The sequence below is a fragment of the Hyperolius riggenbachi genome, chromosome 1 (assembly GCF_040937935.1).
Source record: "Hyperolius riggenbachi isolate aHypRig1 chromosome 1, aHypRig1.pri, whole genome shotgun sequence".
In the NCBI taxonomy this organism is placed as follows: domain Eukaryota; kingdom Metazoa; phylum Chordata; class Amphibia; order Anura; family Hyperoliidae; genus Hyperolius; species Hyperolius riggenbachi.
In genome coordinates this window covers 170,766,331-170,788,464 of record NC_090646.1, presented here as the reverse complement: position 1 = coordinate 170,788,464, position 22,134 = coordinate 170,766,331, and the positions used below count along the sequence as shown (strand labels likewise).

General features: G+C 42.0%; 1 protein-coding gene across 1 annotated transcript in view; it reads right to left on the bottom strand.

Moving 5' to 3' along the window:
* Positions 1 to 2,647: 2,647 nt before the first annotated feature.
* Positions 2,648 to 22,134, bottom strand: part of NPY1R (neuropeptide Y receptor Y1) — a 121,131-nt gene continuing 101,644 nt past the window's right edge. The window contains exons 2-3 of the mRNA XM_068269447.1: positions 7,345 to 8,171; positions 2,648 to 3,450 (exon numbers count right to left, since the gene is read on the bottom strand). Of these exons, the coding sequence (XP_068125548.1) occupies positions 3,034 to 3,450; positions 7,345 to 8,049 (1,122 nt within the window). The 5' untranslated portion in view covers positions 8,050 to 8,171 and the 3' untranslated portion in view covers positions 2,648 to 3,033. The remainder of the gene's footprint in view (positions 3,451 to 7,344; positions 8,172 to 22,134) is intronic.

Below are 22,134 nucleotides of genomic sequence, written 5' to 3'. Positions count from 1 at the left end.
ACCTTCCATCAAAGGTGGTAAAACTAAAAATGTGTAGTAGGAGGCACAAAAATAATAAAGTACTTCAAAACAGTTTAACAGGAGGATAAGTGATGGGCCTACCTCAAGGAAGAACAGACCACAATTAACATCAAGGAAATATATTCATTCATAACAATGCGTTTTGTGGGTAATCATCCACTTCCTTAGGTCAGTCACATGCATTTCCTCTGTTGGTACTCTGCCTAGCTTTTATTTTCACTGGATACTTGATTGACCTGGGTAAGTGGGAACTAAGCCATAAAACAATTTGTTATGAGGTGATACATATTTTTTCTACCTTAATTGTGTTTTGTTTAAGGGCTGGTTCAGACGGATGTTAAAACGCCAATGTAATTACTCTAGCTTTTGAAGACTTTTGCAAAGCCTTCAAAGCTAGCGGTTCGGGTCAGTGCACTGCTTTCCTGCTTTTCCTACATGTTGCTCTGAAAACATGTAGTGAACATTCCCATTCATTTTAAAGGGACATCGGTAGATCCCGGTAAACGTCATGTCTAAACACCGGCGGTAAATGCCTATCCGTGTGAACCATGCCTAACCTTGGAGGTAAGTCACTCTCTTATCTGCCTTTTAAAGTTTAATTTTTTGGGGGGCACCTGCTACTACTAGTCCCTATGCTTGGTTATTTGGCACCAAACTAAAGCTTCCATAGACAGTGTAAGATCAGGTCAGAAAATCCCTCTCTGCCTTCCCTGCTCCTGGTTTACCTTGATTAGAAAAGTATGTCTGAGCTGGCTTTACCTCCCATCACCCTTGATGCATACGCATAGATAACATGCATGTGTTTCTTATATAACATAACTGCTGTTTATTGCTGTAAGTAAGTGAATTTTGCCTTTAGAGGGCAGCTGTACCTTAAAGTACACCTGAGACCCGGAGCGTGGCGAGGTAGCATGAGCAGCCGGGCACCACGAGGCACGACTGTTGATTTTGTCATCTTCCCTATGTACCATAAAACTGAAACATGCCTAAAACCTTGCACACACCTATGAGGCATGTCGCCCATCATGAATCAGTTCCCAAATCATCAGCTGACATGGTGGGGCTGAGGATGACAGATATGGTGTTAGCCTGCAGAAGTGCGGTGTGTTCTGTTTTTATGCGAGGGGTGGAGTGGCATGGACGTGACATTACATGGCCGGTGGGATAAGAATAATTCTCCCGCCATCAGTCAGCCGAAGTGATCTGCCAGGTGGATTGGTAGAGTCTCAGCAGAGGAAGTCGTTATCGACCACCTTGGCCGAGTTCCATCTAGCGTATGTATATGGTTTCACATTCCAGAAGCCATTTGTCAGGACTTGCCCTCATATTTAGGTGCTAATACTGATAAATGAAACCTAGGTAAGATTCCATATTTAACCTGTGGTTTCGACCATTAAAGCTATGAATGCTGCTATGGTGCATGTACCCTCTAAAGAACAATTTTACCTAATTATTACAGTTTGTCATTGGTTGGAATTTGATGTTATACATGATACTCAATAGGCCACAAGCCATTCCTCACTTGGAGGTTCCCTCTGAACCCTTCCACAACACATTAAGCTTGATGCACTCATTTTTTATTCCTTGTGTTAATTCGGCTTTCCTTTTTCTCGGCCTATCTATAAACAAACTTTTTCTATAAACTACCCTTTTCACGCATTTCAAGCAAAACAGGCACTCAGAGTATGTTTTTAAGATGAGATAACTAAGGGAGAAAAGCTTAGTGCATCAGCTCTTATGTGTGTATTTAGTATAAATTTTAGTGGTTGCAACCACACCCTCAATTCATCCATGCTTTAAAGGGAGTCTGAAGCGAAAATTAAAAAAAAATCAGATACTTACCTAAGGAGAGGGAAGGCTCTGGGTCCTATAGAGCCTTCCCGTTCTCCTCACGGTCACCGCGTTCTCTCACAGGCTCCCCCATTAGCAGTTTACCACCAATCGGTCATGGACTGCTCTCTTCCGCTTTCGCTGGGCTTCAGAAGTCTTCGGAAGCACTCAGTCTCCTGAAGACGGTCTGCTCCATGCACAGTACAGAGCTGCCAGTCTTCAGGAGCCCGAGTGCTTCTGAAGACCTCCGAAGTCTCCTGCGGTGGGAGATTGAAACAGAGGAGCCTGCGGGGGAACAAGGACAATGAGCCTTCCCTCTCCTTAGGTAAGTGTCTGGTTATTTTTAATGTTTTGCTTCAGACTTACTTTAATGTTACCTGTCTACACAGTGCAAAAATTGCCTGCATATATACCAACATGATGCAGACTTTGTATTGCAAATGCTAAATTAACTGATTTCTACTTTCACAAGCAGGGGTTATATTGTCATTATATACTTGCGAACGGCAGAAATTTTCATCTTTACATGTCATATTAGGCTTAAAAAAAATCTTTTTTTTTAAGGCACACATCCCTAAAACGTTGTTAATCACCAAGGGTAATATACATCTATAGCTATAGAGTCTGTACATTAAAAGCATGTAAGTGAAACCATGCAATGCCTCCATTATGCAGTGAAATGTTTCTTGTGTATATTACTGTACATATATATAGATATATGAAAATCTAATAAAATAGGTATAAAAGTAACATTTATAATAAATAGCACATTGTATATACCATAGCTATATATGAGTGAATAGGTCAAGTGTTAAAGTACAAAAGAGTGTAACATTCACAGTTTTTGGTGAGCAATGTATTTAAGTTGTTCTATGTGCCAAAAAACACATTTATCCACATGAATAAAATCAAATCCCATTACTGGTGAATGACAACGTGTGGTGGTGTGGCAGTAAGAGCCAAAACACAAAAAGATACTAAAATGTGTGAGATCTTCTGGCACAAAGATTCTGAAATGTCTTGTAGTCCATAAACAATGTAAACAATCACAGGTCTCAAGAACACAAATGATGATGAAGTGATTCATGATGATAGGTAAGTTTATATGCAATGGATTTGTGCTTTTTGGATATACACTTCCCACACACTTACTGCCATTAGTCAGGCAAATCATCATCCATTTTATGCTATTGGGCTTGCTTGCTTCAAAGATGTTTTAGAAACATCTGTGTGCATGGTAGACATAGCTATAGTCTCATAATCATCTTCTCTAGATCTAAAATCACAAAAGTTAAAGAAGAATTGTAGGTCCCTTTGAAAGTTTTTGTTGAGAAAACCGTAAAAAATTGGATTAACGCAAGTGGAGATCATTGCTGTTAGATGGCAGATCAAAAATAACAAGTTATGGTTGCACGTTGCGATGGCCTCGTGGTTCCAATCAAACACCAAATTAAAGATGAAGAATGGCAGCCAGCAGAGCGCAAATCCAACCACGATAGATAATAGCATGATATTGATTCTCTTTGTTTCACTGGATCTGTACTTATTGTCTCTTATCTTGTCCATCATGTTGTTCCTTCTTTTTAATCGGAGAAATATCTGAAAGAGTAACAAAATGTTAGTAGGTTTTACTTGTGCTTGCCTCTTTTCTGCTCTCTCTATTGTTCATGGCCACGTCATCAATCCTCATATATAATGAATACTGTAGCTAAAAATAACATAATTAGACAGCATGTTCTCCATATAATGTAGAAGTTTTGGCATGCCCCAAATATTACAAAATTAGGCAGCATGCCCCCCAAAACAAAATTAAATAGCATTTTCTCTAGATGACATAAATAGTCAGTATGCCCCTAAATAACATAATTAATCAGTGTGTTCCATAAATACCTCTGTCAGAGTATTTCTAAGATAACAAGACTAGGCAGTATGTTCTCAAATAAAAAAAAAATATATGGCAAATGTAGCCAAAATAAATTTAGTCAGGATGGCCCCTAAATTAATTTAGCTAATATGCGTCCAATGAACCAATAAACATGTGCCCAAAATAACATGTTTAGGCAGCATGTTCCCTCAAAAACTAAGTTTAGCCAGTATGTTTTCAAGGAAGAAGGTTAGGCAGCATGTCCCCCAAAATACCTAATCATCTTGTCCATCAAATAAGCTTGAAGGAGACAAAAGGAAACCGAGAGCCCAATATAGTGTAGTATCTCAGTGACAATTAGTCAGGTGTACAACAAAGTCACAGAGCCGCTCAGCCAGGCCATTGACCCGATTTTGTACCCTCCAAAAAATGTTTGCCTGATGAAGAGGGATTGTGACCCGTGAAACGCGTTGCAACTGGAGCTTTTAATAAAAAGTTACTTAATACTGTAACGTCCCATTGTCCGGTCTTTCTTTCTACGAGGTAGGTGAGTCCACCAACTTTCCCCTTTTAAACAATTTTTAATCGATTTTACTCTACTTGGCGCCTCTGTATTACTGCTTTACAAATTGTCCACCAAATAAGTTTAGTTTGCACGTCCCCTAATTAACAACTTAGGTAGCATATTCCAAACAAAAACATGATTTTGTTAGCACAGAGCATCTTTCTTGCAGTGTCCCCTTTCCTGTAACAGACCCCTTTTGTACCCCTTTTCTTGTACATAATGAACCCTCTCTTTAAATTATATTCTCTTTTGAGCCCTCTTTGTAAGTACAAATATCATTGTTCATAAGAATCATGTTTGGTCACACTTAAAGTGCTAGAATCTTTGTGTAATTGGGTTGTATACCTGGGAAAAAAAGAGGAAATAAAACAGACATATTCACCTCATCTCAACAATGTTCCTGATCTCATTGGTTGGGCTTCCTGATAATATCATAGTTTCTGAAAATAAATAATGAAATAAATAAACTGAATCTTCCAGCCAGTAGAGGGCACAGTGAGTACAGACAAAATAATATTTTATTAAAGTGAATGAAAAGGAGACCTGACTGAACTTATTCCATACTTTATGCCCATTACTGGCCAGAATATCCATGTTGTTTATTTTGTTCAAAAACTAAAGAAGGTTGCTTAGCCTGCTCAAGGAAATCACAAGAATAGTGCAGTAGAGGGTAATATGACTAGTTCCTTAAAGGTGGGATTATACTCTCAAACCTAAAATATAATTAACTACTCTTAGTTACATAAAGGAAGGGAGGGACATAGTGAAGATACAGGCACAGGGAGATTCTTACCTTTGCCCATGGCAAGAGATAAAGCAAGCTTCTACTGCTCTCTGCGGTGAAAATAAACCATTTAACGCACAGGGAATACTTGAGAATATTTTCAAATGTTCATTTATGCAGCTAAGAGTAGTTACTGATTTTTTTTTCAATAATGTAATTAAAGCCTTATGCTTTTTTTAGAAAGTGAATGATAATGTTCAGTGTAGACAGCCAAATTAAGGGGTACCGTGAGAAGGAGCAGTAGGTCAGTTGTGGAAATATTAAGCAGAACAAAACAATGCATTGAAACAGTCTCAGCAAATTTCAGTGCAATAACTAGTAGAAATCTGACCTGATCTTGAATCAAGGATACAGTGCACTGTAATGTATAATTCACCCACTTACATATTGATTGAGGGGGTATTAGTCAGGATTGGGTTTGGACTTTCACTGCATGCGTTCAACATATTTATGAAGGAGGAAATCTTTGGATTCATTCTAAAAATACAGGGTATATACTGTATAATATACACTTGCTGAGAAAGGTATTGGGAACAGCTGTGCATCCGTGCATTTTGTATTTATCTGCTTAGCCAATCATTTAAAAACAGTGCAGACTATAAGCGGTTCAGTTTGCATTCACTTTAAACACCAGTATGGGGGAAAATATAATGGCAATGATTTTGACCATGTTATGATTGTGGTTATGACCCAAGCTGGTTTAAATTAACAAAAAGTCTAGGCTAACATAGATACTCACTCTTTACAACTGTAACCAGAGAAACATATCAGAATGCACGGCATGCTGAAACTCTTTTGGTTTAATGCTTGTTAGTTAGGAAAAGAACACTAAGGTAGCTGTGGTCAAAAGGTCACCAAAACTGGACAACTGAAGGCTGGAAAAGTATAGCATAGACTGATGAATGCTAATTTCTGCAGTTGATAGATAGCAAGGTCAGAATTTGGCACTAAAAGAGAACTGTAATAAGAGGGATATGTAGGCTGCCATTTTTATTTCCTTTTAAACAATACCAGTTACTGGGCTATCCTGCTGATTCTTTGCCTCTAACACTTTTAGCCATATACACTGAACAAGCATATGCAGATTAGATGTTTTTGACATTATGTCAGATCTGAAAAGATTAGTTGCATGCTTGTTTCAGGTGTGATTCAGACACTGCTGCAGCCAAATAGATCTGCAGGGCTGCCAGGCAATTGGTATTGTTTAAAAGGAAATAAATATGGCAGCCTCCATATTCTGCTTACTACAGTTGTTCTTTAATAGAATTAATCTATGCACCTAAACTGCCATATGTCAGCAGTCATGGCTACTGTTGGTTTGGAAAGTACTAGAAACTGATTCATAGTGTGATTGTGCGGCAGAAAAATCTGCAGAAATTGTGTGATGTGATATCAGCATGATCCAAAATCTCAAAAAAAATGTTTCCAACACTAATGCCAGAAAGAACTGACTGAGGCTGTTTTGGAGCAAAGAGAGGTCCTACAGAGTAGAAGTATAGGGTACCCAATGAAGTTCTTAGAGACCCTTATCCAATTATCTCTTTCTCCCAGGACATAACTTTTGAACTCTAAAAATAGCTTTGCAGCACCTAACAATTGAACAAAAAATATTAAAAAGAAAGTAAAAAAAAGTACTATCAAACTTGTTTTGAGTATTTTCTTGCATGGTGGAAGCTTAAGGCTGCTTTTGCTCTTAGACACTTTCATTGCATTGCGTTAACCTTTCTGCATGCAGGGTAACGCAGCAGCAATAAAAGCCTATGGGGCCTAGTACACTTTACCCGTTGCGTTAAACCTGAAGTTTATCATCGTCTGCCGACCCACCACAGAGTCAACATCGTATTACCATTTGTTGGTGGAGGCAGTGCGGTACGCATGCCCGGGAACTACCCAAATATAACATGGAAGCCAGGAATCCCAGTGATGTACTTCCTGTCCAGCAGGGAGTACGTAACATCACCGGGTGAGAGGCGATAACAAGCAGCAAAGGGCGTGCGAGGGACACTATGCATATGACCCTGTGGGCGCACTCTGCTGCAGAGTCATATGAATTTAGCTTTTTGAATTGCAGTGTGATGCAATTGGGAAGAATATTGCACCACAGACACAAGGGCCAGGTGTAAAGCCATCTTTAAAGTTAATTTAAACGTAAGGTTTGAAAATATCTACACAGAAGGAAAGTTAATAGGATATGGGCCAGTGAGCGTACATATAAGAAACAAATGGTGCTGAGTCATAAAACGCCCCATCATATTTTTGCTTGGAAAGTGAAAATATTACCTTAGTATAGCATACGAAAATAAAGCAAAGTGGCACAAGGTATTGAACAACGAATAACAAAGTTGTGTAGGAAAGTCTGAATTCTTCCTTTGGAAACTCTTGTATGCACACGTATTTACCGATATACAAATCGATGCTTATATTCCGGAATGGTTCATCGGTCAAGGAACTGTACATCATGAATGGTAAAGAGCCAGCCATGGATACAATCCATATTGCCGTGATTCCAACACAGGCATGCCTGTTATTTGGTCTCCATCCGCGAGGATTTATAATCAACTGATGGCGCTCGACAGCGATCAGAACCAGTGAGAAAATGGACACCGTCACTGAAACACATTGTATATATTCATTCAGCTTACACATACCCTCTCCAAAAATCCAGTGATCCATAAGGGTGTAAACTAAAGTGAACGGGAGACACATTATCGTCGCTAACAGGTCCGAAAATGAGAGATTTACAATGAGGATATTGGTGACATTGCGCATTTCCTTTTGCCTCAGAATGATGATGATGAGAGCCAAGTTTCCAGCGAGTCCAAGTATGATTACGATCCCATAAGCCAATGATAAAGTAAACACGATTGCTAGTGGTAAAGTACAGTCATCAGGTGGTAAACCTCTCGATCCGTTCTCTGAAAATGTTGCAAAAAAAGACTGATTACTTATATCTGCTGAAAGATTCATCATGCTGATGTCATCCATGGATCCACTCTCTAAGGGGAAATTCAGTTACTTCACTGGAACAAATGAAGTGAGACTTTAGATTCCATTCTGCTGAAGATATCCAAGAGTCGTTCTAAACTTCCATGTCCAACCAGGAAACCCTTTAGAAACAAACAAAAAATTTGTATGTATTTTTTTTAATCAGTTTTTCTGACATAAAAATAAAATAAGACTGTTTTAAAAGCATCTAGTGCAGTGATGGCTAACCTTGGCACTCCAGCTGTGGTGGAACTACAAGTCCTATGAGGCATTGCAATACTCTGACAGCTCTAAGCAGGGCCGGCCTTTGACCTGAGCGACCTGTGCGATCGCTCAGGGCGCCGGCTTCCAGGGGGCGCTCCTGCCGCATGGAAGCTCCGCCCCCTGGTGCCGTGATAGGCGCAAACATGATGCCCGTGCAGCCAGCCACCGTGATGGAGGGGGAGCCGCGGGGAGGGCAGCCCGACCTCTCCCTCCCTTCCCCTCCGGGCACTCTCCCTGCTCCCCCCTCCGATGTACACTGCAGCAGAGCCAGACAGAACAACTCACCTCCCTGGTTCCGATCGCCGGCGCCTCTCACTTCCCGCTGGTCGCCTCTTCTACATTAGTTACTGATACACACTAAACTTCCTGTTAAGCAGGAAGTTTAGTGTGCATCAGTAACTAATGTAGAAGAGGCGACCAGCGGGAAGTGAGAGGCGCCGGCGATCGGAACCAGCGAGGGAGGTGAGTTGTTCTTCTTTGGCTCTGCTGCAGTGTACATCTGAGGGGGGAGCACGGAGGGCGGCCCGGAGAGGAAGGGAGGGAGAGGTCGGGCTGCCCTCCCCGCGGCTCCCCCTCCAGTATGAGGGGGCACCTACCTACCTACCTACTCTATACTGGGGGCACCTACCTACCTACCTACTCTATACTGGGGGCACCTACCTGTCTACCTACTCTATACTGGGGGCACCTACCTATCTAACCAATACTGGGGGGGGCAGCTACCTATCTTATCTATACTGGGGGCACCTACCTATCTAACCTATACTGGGGGGGCAGCTACCTATCTAATCTATACTGGGGGCACCTACCTATCTAACCTATACTGGGGGGGCAGCTACCTATGTAATCTATACTGGGGTCACCTACCTATCTAACCTATACTGGGGGGCAGCTACCTATCTAATCTATACTGGGGGGCAGCTACCTATCTAATCTATACTGGGGGCAGCTACCTATCTAACCTATACTGGGGGCAGCTACCTATCTAACCTATACTGGGGACAGCTACCTATCTAACCTATACTGGGGGCAGCTACCTATCTAACCTATACTGGGGGCAGCTACCTATCTAACCTATACTGCGGGCCACCTACCTATCTAATCTATACTGCGGGCCACCTACCTATCTAATTTATACTGGGGGCAGCAACCTATCTAATCTATACTGGGGGCAGTTACCTATCTAATCTATACTGGTGGCAGCTACCTATCTAACCTATATTGCAGGTACCTACCTATCTAACCTATACACTGGGGGCAGCTACCTATCTAACCTGTACTGTGGGCACCTACCTATCTAACCTATAGCTGGGACAAATGCCTATCTAGCCTATACTGGGGAAAGTATACTGGCTACCTATACTGGGAACACCTACCTGGCTAACCTATACTGGGAGGGATCTACAGCTGGCTACTTTTACTGGGTCACCTATGCCTGGCTACCTATACTGGGGGGGGACTTATAGCTATATGTCAGGATTCAGGATGGATGGATACGCCCCCCCCCCCCCCCATTAGTGTATGTGTGTGGTGCGCTGAAACGCGAAGAGGATGAATTGGGGGGGCACCAAAACCTGGTTATGCTCCGGGCGCTGTGAAACCTAAGGCCGGCCCTGGCTCTAAGCATAACTCGGGGAGGCAGAGACATGATGGGATTTGTAGTTTTGTCACAGCTGGAGTGCCAAGGTTAGCCATCACTGATCTAGTGCATATAGGAAGTGCAACTAAACATACAAAATATTAACAGCATTGAAGAAAGGGACAGCTTTATTTAACAGGCCTTCATAAGAAATCTGGAACTTATTCTTCATTGGTCACCAGAGTAACCAATTGTTTGCTAGATTCTGACTCTCTGTTGCTGTTTAGATCTTAATCTTGTAACAAAATGTGCAGGGTAGGAGAGTGCCTCATTAGCCCTGCTTACTTAATGACCCACAGGGTGAAATGGTTACATAGGCCATGGCCTTATGGGTGATGCTGTACATGAGGGTAGACCTGCACATGTAACTTCATTGAGCATTCACTGTAGACCTAAATTGACCTAATACAACATGTATCCAGATGTAAGGAACAAAAAAAATGAAAGATAATTTGTTCTTTCAGTCTGAAAGTATGACAGGAATACTAGTACCTTATTTTGTCTATATTCTTAAAAAAAAAATAAAGAAGGGTAAGAGAGAAGTTCTCAAAAGTGAAGATTCATAAAAACTTACTTTATAATGCATTATATAGAACAATTATTGGCATTAACTGAGGAATAGGATTAGCATATTTCAGCATATTAGCACCAACAGTGATCTGGAGGAGAAGATTGTAAATAACTAGTTAGGAATCCTAACTAGTTCACTTAGGAATAGAGATGATCAGAACAGCTGAAGTTTTTGTTCCTCCGGTAAATACCGAGTTGCATGCTCCTATTTTCATGTTCTGAATGCATTTTTTAAAGTCAATGTTGCCTACTTTTCTTAATACTAAAGCCCTATACATGCGATTATCATCAAATGTATGTTAGGGAGATTAGTAGAAACTTGGTAAAAAAAAAAATCAAAAAGACTGTGTAGTTTTTTTGAGAAAATGATTTTAAAATCACATAGGAACAATGGTTCTTATCTCAGTAAAATGACATATTGCTGCGGTACACTTTGAGATATATCAAGTTCCTGAATACATATTTTAAACATTTTAAGAAAACACCAAGCATCTTTAACCCCTTGTCACCCATGCAGGCTAGTATAGCCCGAATTCAGAGCCCCGACTGCATGGGGCTCCTCACCCTGAGCTATACCAGCTTGCATGATCCATGATATGGGGGGTTCTGGAAAAGCCTCCCCTGTCCCACAAAGCCCTTACCTATACTATAGACAAGGGGCTCATCCCCACTTCTAATGCCCAGGAGGAGGTGGGGGTGTGGGCCCATGTGTGGCTTATGGTGGAATCTGGGAGGTTCCCTTTAAAACTAATGTTCCCCTTGCATATTTCCACAAAAAGTTAAATATTGAAATGAAAATGTAACAATATAAAAGTATTTTAACTCGTTCTCAACCACCTAACACCAATAGGCATTGGGAAGGTAGACACCGGCGTTAGGACCGGTGTCAAGTCCTGGGGGCGAGATTAGCAGGGATTGTGCATCCCCGATTGAGTGTCGGAACTTGGCTATGTCAACAGTCTGCCAGCCGTGATCATTGCTGTCAGAATGTAAAAAAAAAAGAAATGGCCATTTTTATTTGTTGTACAGTGCTGCGATCTACTGCAGCACTGTACTGGGGACAGCCCTGTCACTTGTCTGTCCCCTGGATCAGCTCACTACGCAATCCCCTCCCGTAGGCTGATGCCTATGAGAGAGGATCGCCCTGATTGGACCTCGGGGGGAAGGGAAAAAATCATCCTTTTTATGTAAAATGTTAAATTAATGAAAAAAAATGACAGCCTGCAGCAACGATCAGAGCCCACCAACAGAGCTGCAGAAAAGGGCAGCAGGTTCATTTGGGTGCTACATTGTATGGTCGTGCAGCATACTGTTAAAGCTGCAGTGCACTGAATCCTAAAAAATAGCTTGGTCACTAGGGGGGTGTAAGCCTGTGGTCCTCAAGAGGTTAATATCCTTAATTAAAACTAAATTAATAATCCCACACCAATATCCTCAGGAATGATTCCACGCAGTATCTATTGGACCTTGATTGAAGATCCCCAATGTACATATCGCTTCTGGCTGTACGCATTTGCCATACTAAACTAGCAATCCCGGAATAGCATCTTTAAATGTGTTACCAGGGGCCCCTATAGGTCCACTTATTAAACCAACGAGAATCTTCATTGAGACTGAGGTTTCTCATTGATATAATAAGTTGACCAATAGGGAGCCCTGACTAGGAACCCTGTTCCTACCTATCGCCCTAAATTTTAGCGGTTGATCTTGAAAGTCAGCGCCATTGATTTCAATGTAATATGTCACAACAGAACTCAGAACTCAGAAACGTGTAATTTCCGAAATCTACTTACTTTAGCCATAGCTGTTCTGATAAATGTCTACAGTAGAAATCTCCTTCATGTCAAGAACTAAAGAAAGTTACTCTGCAGAGGTGATGGAACACCTTCAAAAATCTAGAACAGAGAAAGTTGTCCAGTTGATCTAAGTGAACCTCCAGACTAAAAATATACTCATCAAGACTGAAAAGGCTTGGTGTTTCTTTAACAGTTTCACAGCATCAGAACTTTGATTTTCTTAACCAAGCCTAATTTTTAGCTGCACAGAAGAAAACTGCCCAGACATTTTTCATCTGATGCTGTGCAAAGCATGATGGGATTTCTGATGTTGTTGTTCTCCTTCTGCTGTTTTGGTGCAAATTTTTTTTTTATTTGAATTTGAGATTTAAAGCCAAGCTCATGCAGCTGGGAGGGGTGATCAGGACACAGGACAGTTGGAACTGTCGCATGCTCCCTGTCACCTACTTTCAACCAAAAAGATGGCTACCCCCATGAAAAAGATGTCTGCCCCCATGAAATCACAAAAATGTGCCTGTTCTTTTAAAACAGGGTTGATAAGAGATTATATTACCTATCAATTTTAATTAACATAACTAATGTATCTTACTGACAGTATGTTTGTTTAGGCTGAAGTTTCTCTTTAATTTTCATTTAGATATACCATATCCTGGATAAATAAGTACTTTCACATAAATATCATTTCTACATGGTAAGAAGATGTTAGGGTTTAAATGGTGGGGTTTCCCTGTCTGCATTATCCCCACTCCCTTAGGGCCTTTTTCCAATACCCTGCGATTTGCGATTTGCTTCTAATCGCAAATCGCAAGGTACATTAAACTAATGGAAACTGCAGCAGCAATTTCCATTAGTGCGATCCGATTGCGATGCGATTTTGGTCAAAGCGCAATCGTCGTCCTGCCGCGTTTTGTATGCGATTGAGCTGTACTATAATGAGTATAGTAGCTCAATCGCAATCGCAATCGCATGGTGGAAATTGAAATGCGATTGCGATCGCAATCGTGATCGCAATCGCGATCGCATTTCATAGTGGAAAAGAGCCCTTAACCTCCCTAGAGTTCTGGACAAGCTCAGCTCGTCCAGAGATGCTAGAGGGCACCGCTCAGGCCCCGCTGGGCCGATTTGAATAATTTTTTTTAAAAACACGCAGCAAGCACTTTGCTTGCTGCGTGTCCTACCCGATCGCCGTTGCTCGCAGTCGATCTACCGCTACCCGATGCGAAAGAGGGCCCCCCCCCTCGGACCCCGTGCGCAGCCTGGCGAATTGCCGCCTGGCTGTGCTTTGGGGTGGATCGGGAGTCCCTGTGACATCACGACGTCCATGATGTCGATGACGTCACTCCGTTTGTTGCCATGGCGACGGGAGGAAGCCCTCAAGGAAATCCCGTTCAGAACGGGATTTCCTTATGGGCGTGATCGCCGGCGGCGATCAGAAGGGTGGGAGGGAATGAGCAGGAAGGGGAGAATCATGTAGCTGGCGCTAGGCTAGCTACATGATGTAAAAAAAAATCGGGTGAAAAAAACCCACGGGGATCAGAACGCCCAGCAGGTTAAAGCAGACCTGAACTCAGAACTTCCTCTGTGCTTTAAAAGATACACAACAGCATAATAACCTTTAAAGAAAAAAACATTTCTTTGTTACAGCTCATACACATCCTGCAATAAATCTGCAGTGTTTCTACTTCCTGCTTTCATGGAAGCAGACATATTGTTAACATCCTGTGCTTTCAAATGAGCTTGTCTGCCAGGGCAGCCAGCTGACACAGCGGAGAGATCAAATTACAACATGTGATTAGACATAGATGAGGGGGAATTAGACAGACTAAACTGTCTAAATACATACAGGGTGCATTTTTCTATGTTTTCCTTCTGTCCTGTGCAAGAGTTCAGGTCCACTTTAACAGGTGCTGCCCCAAACAATAAAGCAGTTTTCTTATGTCAGCTTTTAACAGCAGAATTACTATTGGATCCTTTTAACACACTGTCTGGAAACCCTATTTACTATTTAGAAGTGCAGCAAATTGCTTGCCTGCCACTTTGGACATTTGAATGCTGAATTGGTCCACTCATAGGCAGTCATTTTGGTAAATAATGATTTTCCCTTCTCATCTGTTTAAAATAGTCAGGAAAAAACATATGTATTGCTGGGTATGACCTACAGCATTCTTACAAGTGAGCAATAATGTTTTAATAGCTTTCCTGTTTACTATTCACAACAGAAAAAATCAAGTGAATATGAAATTAAATATTATCCATAAATGTTTTATGTTTGCCATTTATAGACAAAATCTCAAGCTCCAAAAATGCTGAAAGTTTGTGAATAGTGTGTGGTTTACACAGATGACGGAGGCCGCACATGGAGTCACAGAAGACTGACTGGTGCATTCCTACCTCTATTCTCACCGCCAAGACAATATTTCATTATTTTGCTTTGTTATTGTAGAGAGAGCCTCCAGACATGAAGCCATTGACAAGATTTCTAATAAGGAAATTCCAATAAACTTTACACCCTTTAGCAACTATTCATTTGTGAAACATACCTTTAATACAAATAATCAAAACAAACGTTGGAGCATGTATAATGGAAGGAGAAGTTTATTTACCCCTTTTGGCACGTATTAACTAGCACTGATGTTGTCAATGTCATTTCTGACAAGACTAAATTCTGGGCTGGGTCTTAGAGAAGAGCACAGCGCTTAAAGGAAACAGCTGCCAGCATGTTTATTCCAGGATTATGTTTACTATTCCAGCTGCCTCAGACTGCCAGACAGACAGATGGTACTCAGCACTGGATAAAGCATCAGAATATGTAGTACTAGCCGACCCGTGGCGTAGCATCCGCCGCATAAGGGGGTAGCGGGCAGGAAGGGGGTATTGGGCACAGCGGCAGGGAGGGGGGCCAGACCCCCCTCCCTCACCTGGGTCCCCCATGTGCACTCCCCCTCTAGCTTAAGTTCACAGCGGGGAGGGGGGTCTGACCCCCCCTCCCTCACCTGGGTCCCCCATGTGCGCTCCTCCTCCAGCTTAATTTTGCAGGGGGGAGGGGGGTCTGACCCCCCTCCCTCACCTGGGTCCCCCATGTGCGCTCCTCCTCCAACTTAATTTCGCAGCAGGGAGGGGGGTTGGACCCCCTCTCCCTCACCTGGGTCCCCCATCTGCGCTCCCCCTCTAGCTGAAGTTGAGCAGCAGCCACCAATATTAGTAAGAGGCAGCGGGTGGGGATGACTCACCTCTTCCGCGTTCCAGAGTGCATTCCACTGTCATCACTTCCTGCAATGCCGCCCACTGTATTGCAAGTGGACGGCATTGCAGGAAGTGACGACAGTGGAATGCACGCTGGAACGCGGAAGAGGTGAGTCATCCCCGACCGATGTGCCCAATACCCCCTTCCTGCCCGCAACCCCCTCCAGCTCGGTGGACACCCTCCAGCTCGGCGACAAGTCTAGGACCGCCACTGGGGGCAGGGTGCTACTTCTTCTTCTTGCTTGGACCGGCCCCTTCTTCTGCTTGGACCGGCCCTGGGGGCAGGGCGATACTTCTTCTTCTTGCTTGGACCGGCCCCTTCTTCTGCTTGGACCGGCCCTGGGGGCAGGGCGATACTTCTTCTTCTTGCTCGAAGGTTGAGGCACATAGCCTATTCTATATATAGATGCTGTCTTACTATTTTAAAGAGGAACTTTAACCAAAGATAAAAATTCATTCCAATCAGTAGCTGATACCCCCTTTCCCAGGAGAAATCTCTACCTTTTCTCCAATAGATCATCAGGGATGTTTGTGTGGCTGATATTGTGGTGAAACCCCTTCCACAGTGTGATGTCATGACCAATGTCCTGACAGTTTGCTGTCTGTGAACCTTGTTGCATTGTGGGAATTAACAGATGTTTCAATCTGCCAAGCAAGCAATATCTTCCTCTGTGCATAGAACTCTCATTAATAACCATTCCATACAGATCACCTAACAGGACTAAAGATGTCACCACCAGTGATACATTTCAGAATGTAGATCAGGGGGAGGAAAGATATTATAATGGGCAAACACTGAGTATATCATTTATAAATGAATATTGTAAAAAATAAGCAATTTTATTCATTATGTTATTTTCACTACAGTTCCTCTTTAAAGTGAAATGGAAAACTGCTTAAACAATTAGAGTTTCCCTTACCTGGGGCTTCTGCTAGCCCCCTGCAGTTGACCTGTGCCCTCGCAGTCCTTGATTGAACCTCCGTTCCCCTGCCACGACTCACCTTTTTTCCTGTAATGAAGGTTGACTTCTAAGTGGACCTCCATTGCGCCCTCGCCACACATATCCTAGTACGCATTCCTGTAGCCAGGAGCACCCTGCGCAGGTGCAGTTCGAGAAAATCTCTACTGTGCCTGCGCAGTACGCTTCCGACCACGGGAGCGTGAACGAGGAGGCGTGGGGCCATGGCCGCGCAGGCCACTTGAACTGTGCAAAGTGAAAGTGAGCTGCAGCGTGGGACCAGAGCATTGGTGAGTGGCTACGTGGGCACAGGTCAGCTGCAGGGGGCGGGCAGAAGCCCCGGGTAAGTGAAACTCTTATTTTTTCAACACTTTTCAGTTCCGCTTTAAGGTCTCCTGGAGAAGCAATAATCAAGTTTGGTCCTTGAGGGACTTTATTAATTAATGTGACTCATCAGTTTTTGGGTCACACACCTGAGTCAAGCATGGGTGAAAAGGGGTGAGAGTACACTTAATCTGAATACTCATTCAAAAATGAAACTAAATAAATAAATGCTATCATTTGTATTGGTCCATTCACACTGGGAATAGCAAAATGCTAGTTTTACTGACACGATTTTTCACGCTTTCTACTGTACTTGAATGCAACTTGTGCACCATCGAGCTTCCCAATACTTTAACATTGAACCACGATTGTGTAAAAAATGCTGCATGTACTAGGTATGCGATTTCTGAACATTGCGAATCGCTGGCGATTGCTGCAGTGAGATCACTGCCTTATAGTATACATTGCACTAGCACTTTTCAAAATGCTAGCAATCGTCAGTGATTCAAAGCACTGCGGAAATCACAATGAGAGCTTCCAAAGGTGAATGATCCCTAAAGAGTGTTCCTCTCACAGGCTCAAAGTGCTTAAGAGCAGCAGACTCTTAGGGTGGTCAGTAGACCATCTTGGTGTGTTATGTAGTTTCACTCAATGACTCCTTGCTGGTTCGGTTTACAGCCAGGATTCAAACCCTGGTCTCTTATGTACAGATAGGATAAGAAGAAACTCACGAAGGCAGGAGATAGGTACAGCAGCTGTGCAAGCAGCATTTTTAAAGGTAGACAGAAATAGTTTCCTCTGTTACGAAACAGGTTATAATGGCGCTCAGCATCGAAGCTGGGCACCCTCATACCACTAGTGTATAATAAGCACTCCACGCAAGAGTATTTCCGGGATCCAGTGATCACCAGACCCCGATTTAATCTCACTTCAAGTTGCTACGACTCGGAGGGGGAATAGTATTTAACACCACCGGGGAGTTTAGCAGCAGCAGGGAGAGAAACGTTATTTAGCTCGCCCGACGCCCAACTCACTGACTGCCCAAAAATATGTACACCCTCTGTTACCCTCTGGCTTTAAATTTAACTGAGGATTTGTAATACCTTGGTGTCAGGGACCAGAAAAAAATTAAAGAGAATGAAAATGAGTTTCTGGGGTTCCATAATTTGAAAAATAATATTTTAAATAAGGTAAAAACAGAAAGAGTTCATTTTTTTTTCTATCTTACAAAAAATGTGTCAGCGTGGCCCAGATACATGCTTACACATATTCTCATGTTCTTTCTTATCTCTGGGATATGCCGCATGTGGGTGTTCTGCATAATATTGGTTAATTAAATTGTCTTCAAATAAGCAAGCGTATATCTAATAAAACAGATGACTACATTTTGGTTTCCCCCTAAAAATAAGAACACTTTAAATACTATTACACTTGTCTGACTGCCTATGATGGACACTCAGAATCATTTACCTGTAAAGTGATTTAACAAACAAACTAGCAATTCTATATTTGTTTATAAATTACCTATATGAAGGCTGAATGCCTAATCACTTATAGCAGAAAATGACTATTAAATATAGTCCAGGTTTGCTGTACCAGTCCACTGTTCTCCATTTGCTATACTACCTTTGCCGCAGTGCTGTGCTGGTAATGATTACCTCTATATGTGCTTTGAATAGCGGTTTCCCTCCCCTGCTCACACCTTTCTAACCATTTTGGCTGTCATGTGCATATTTTGGTCTTCCAAATTAATAGTTATGTATAGGGTGGGTGGGGGGGGGGGGGGCAATGCAAAACTCACACAACAAGCAAAGCCTATCACTTCTAATATACTTGTGTCTGTTCAGATGAACTTTGTATTTTATCTAGGTAAAAAAGAAATGTATTCTTTATTGATTCATGCAAAGTTTGAGTTTAGTGATGGCATGTATACAACGAACACGTTCAAAACAAATTAGCTGTATGTACGGCATCATATCATTTGTTTTACAAAGGCAACCTATTATAAGTATCAGTTCAGGTCAAGTTGTACATATTAACTTAGGCAGAAGGAAAATTACAGATAATGGACAAAGCAAGTCAATTATCTAGAAATAACTAAGTAAAGTAAGTGGGAGGAACTCCATGAACTACTTCTTCTTAATCAGAAACGAGTGGCGTACAGGAAATTTAAAAAGAAGTAAGTAATGAATCCGCTGAAAGTTATAATGAATATGACTGTACAACTTTCTTGTTTCAATATACTTTTACTTAGCTGTGTTATGCTTTAAACCTAAGAAAAGATGCTGTAGCCTGTGCATTAATTACCACAGAGTACCACAACTCACTGAAAGGTTAGATCATTTAAAGAGAAACCGTACCCAAGAATTAAACTTCATCCCAATCAGTAGCTAATATCCCCTTTTACATGAGAAATCTATTCATGTTCACAAAAGGATCATCAGGGGGCTTTGTCTGGCTGATATTGTGGTGGAACCCCTCCCACAGTGTGATGTCAGGACCATGGAGCTGACATCAGACTGTGGGAGCATTGTGGGAAATAACAGCTGTTTACAACTGCCAAAAAGCAAGCAGCATCTCCTTCCACTGACATCATCTGCCAGCAGTAAAAATGTCACCATGTGATAAATGTCAGAATGTAAATCAGGGAGAGGAAAGATTTCACAATGTGTAAACACTGACTAAATCATTTATACAGAATTATTGTACAAATAAGGCACATTTTTTATTACATTATTTTCACTGGAGGTCCTCTTTAACCAATACATGTTTAATAGTTTTGTGTAGAGGGTATGATAATACTCCCAACCTGTTCATTATCTGACATAACCATTAGACCAGTAAGTAGCAGACCAGTTACTGGCAAGCAGTGCTTTCCAAGGTGCTGAACAACAGTTTTACAGCTGTCACAATACAGAATGAAGCCATTAATTGAATCTCAAATGTTAATTTTAACAACAACAACAAAAAAGTTATTCTGATGTGAGCAGGAAGAGTCCTGGTTAACATGTGTTCTTCTCTCACTTGTAAAACCAGCCTATTATGTCTGTCATCACTGGGGCAGCAATGCGTTCCAAGAGGAGAGGTTGGACAATGTTCCCCACTTGACAAGCCATCATGCCCAACTGCAGCTCTTTAGGCATTTTGTGGATGACCAGTAACTTAAAGGGACACTTAAGTTAAACAAAAAAAATGAGTTTTTCTCACCTAGGGCTTCCAATAGCCCCCTGCCGCTGTCCGGTGCCCTTGCCGTCTCCCTCCGATCCTCCTGGCCCCACCAGCAGCCACTTCCTGTTTCGGTGACAGGAGCTGACAGGCGAGTGATTCTTCGCGTTCCCAGACACATTAGCACCCTCTATGCTGCTATATGGTATATGATATATGCTATAGCAGCATAGATGGCGCTATTGTGGCCAGGAACGCGAAGAATCACTCACGTCCCCAGCCTGTCAGCTCCTGTCACCGAAACAGGAAGTGGCCGCCGGTGGGGCCAGGAGGATCGGAGGGAGATGGCGAGGGCAACAGACAGCTGCAGCGGGCTATTGGAAGCCCCAGGTGAGTAATACTCATTTTTTTTGTTTGACTTAAGTGTCCCTTTAAGGCATTACAATCTGATTTTAGTATAACAACTGAGAACTGAATAACAACCTGCTTAATAGTTAATTTTTAGACCCCTTACTCAATGGCAGCAAGTGTTAAACTAAGAAATGCATCCATGATGGTTATCTTATTAGTTTAATAAAAATATATGCTTTAATTAGAATACTATAATTTTACTCCTTCCTTGTGGAAAAACTTTGGTATTTTTCTTCTGAAGCTCTCAGGCATAGTTACTTATGTACAGTAACTGTCATAACCTAGATGTGTATAAATATGTGGGCAGGGGTTCCATCTGTTTGGTGTAAAAGTTTGAACAAAGAAGACTGGATACTTATGGCTCTTCAATTAAGACCCGGAAAAACTTCAAGCATGTCAAGGACAGCTAACAGGGCTCTTCAATCAAGCAGACAGAGGAAGACAAGCAAACTTAGAGTCTCAGAAGTATGATAAAGTAATGAAGGATTCTCAAAGCATTTAGCAAAACTAAATGAGTGATGTATTTTATTTAAAGAGATCATACAGTCTGAAATAATGGTCTGATCACTTTGTCATTTAAAAGTCATAGTTACCTGCTGGATCTGTTCCTCCCAAAAACCTCTTGGAGTCATGCGGCCACAGGCTTACAACACATAGCCCTGCCCTGCTGCTGAAAAAACACCATGGTGTTTTCTACCTTGAGTAGAGAAAATGTCATCCATCCAATGCTAAAATAACAGAAGGCTTGCTGAAGAAAGAGAGCATCTTCCTGTATCGATGCAAATGATCCTTTACTTTTTTTTTTTAACATATGGTGTTAAGAAAAACAAACATATCTGAGCTTACTATTTTGAAAGGCAAATGCACATTGAGGCATAAGTTAATTCCCTGTAGATCTTATATTAGTCTCTAAGCCACTCAGGAAAAACGCTCTGCGGGCAGCTGAAAGGGTGTAATATAAATCATATATTATTACTGAATTTGTGAGCATATATAAGCAGGGCTGGTTCTAGACTTTTTGCTGCCAGAGGCAAACTTGTTTGTATGAGCCCCCTCCCCCTTCCCCCTCGATTTGGAATGATCGCACAGCACCCGACAATTTACTCTGCTTCATTTAATGTTCTTACATGAAATGCTGCAGCTCAACACAATACCTTACTGGCTGGCTGTGAGTCTGTGACAAACAAACTGTTCCCCCTCAGCCACTCCACTCCTCCTCATTCAGGATATCAATGACACCTCCTTCCTTCTGCTGTGCAAGTCAAATGAAACACTGCTGCTCTCCTGCTTCCCCTCTCCTCACTTACTGTCAGACTCCTCACATAGCACAACAAGCTGCTTTTTACCCAATGACGACCTCTTCACTTCGCTCTCCTGCTGGGTTAGTGTAAACACATTACAAAAATGCTGCCCCACTAATCTCTGCGGCTGATGCAAATATTTCACTTTGCTTTATGAAAGAACCGGCCCTGTATATCAATACAAAATGAACACAGTATAAAATGAGATAAAGCAGATGTAGGAGACGCTAACATAGTTTAATATATCAAGCGCCATTTTGTCATATCTCTATTCTATTACTGCTTACAGATTTTTAAACAGGTACTTGCTACAAGGGTTAACAAAATTACTGCTTCCTCTTAACCACTTGAGGAACCTGGGCTTAACACCCCCCCCCCCCCCTCCCCCAGTGATCATGCCATTTTTTACGAAA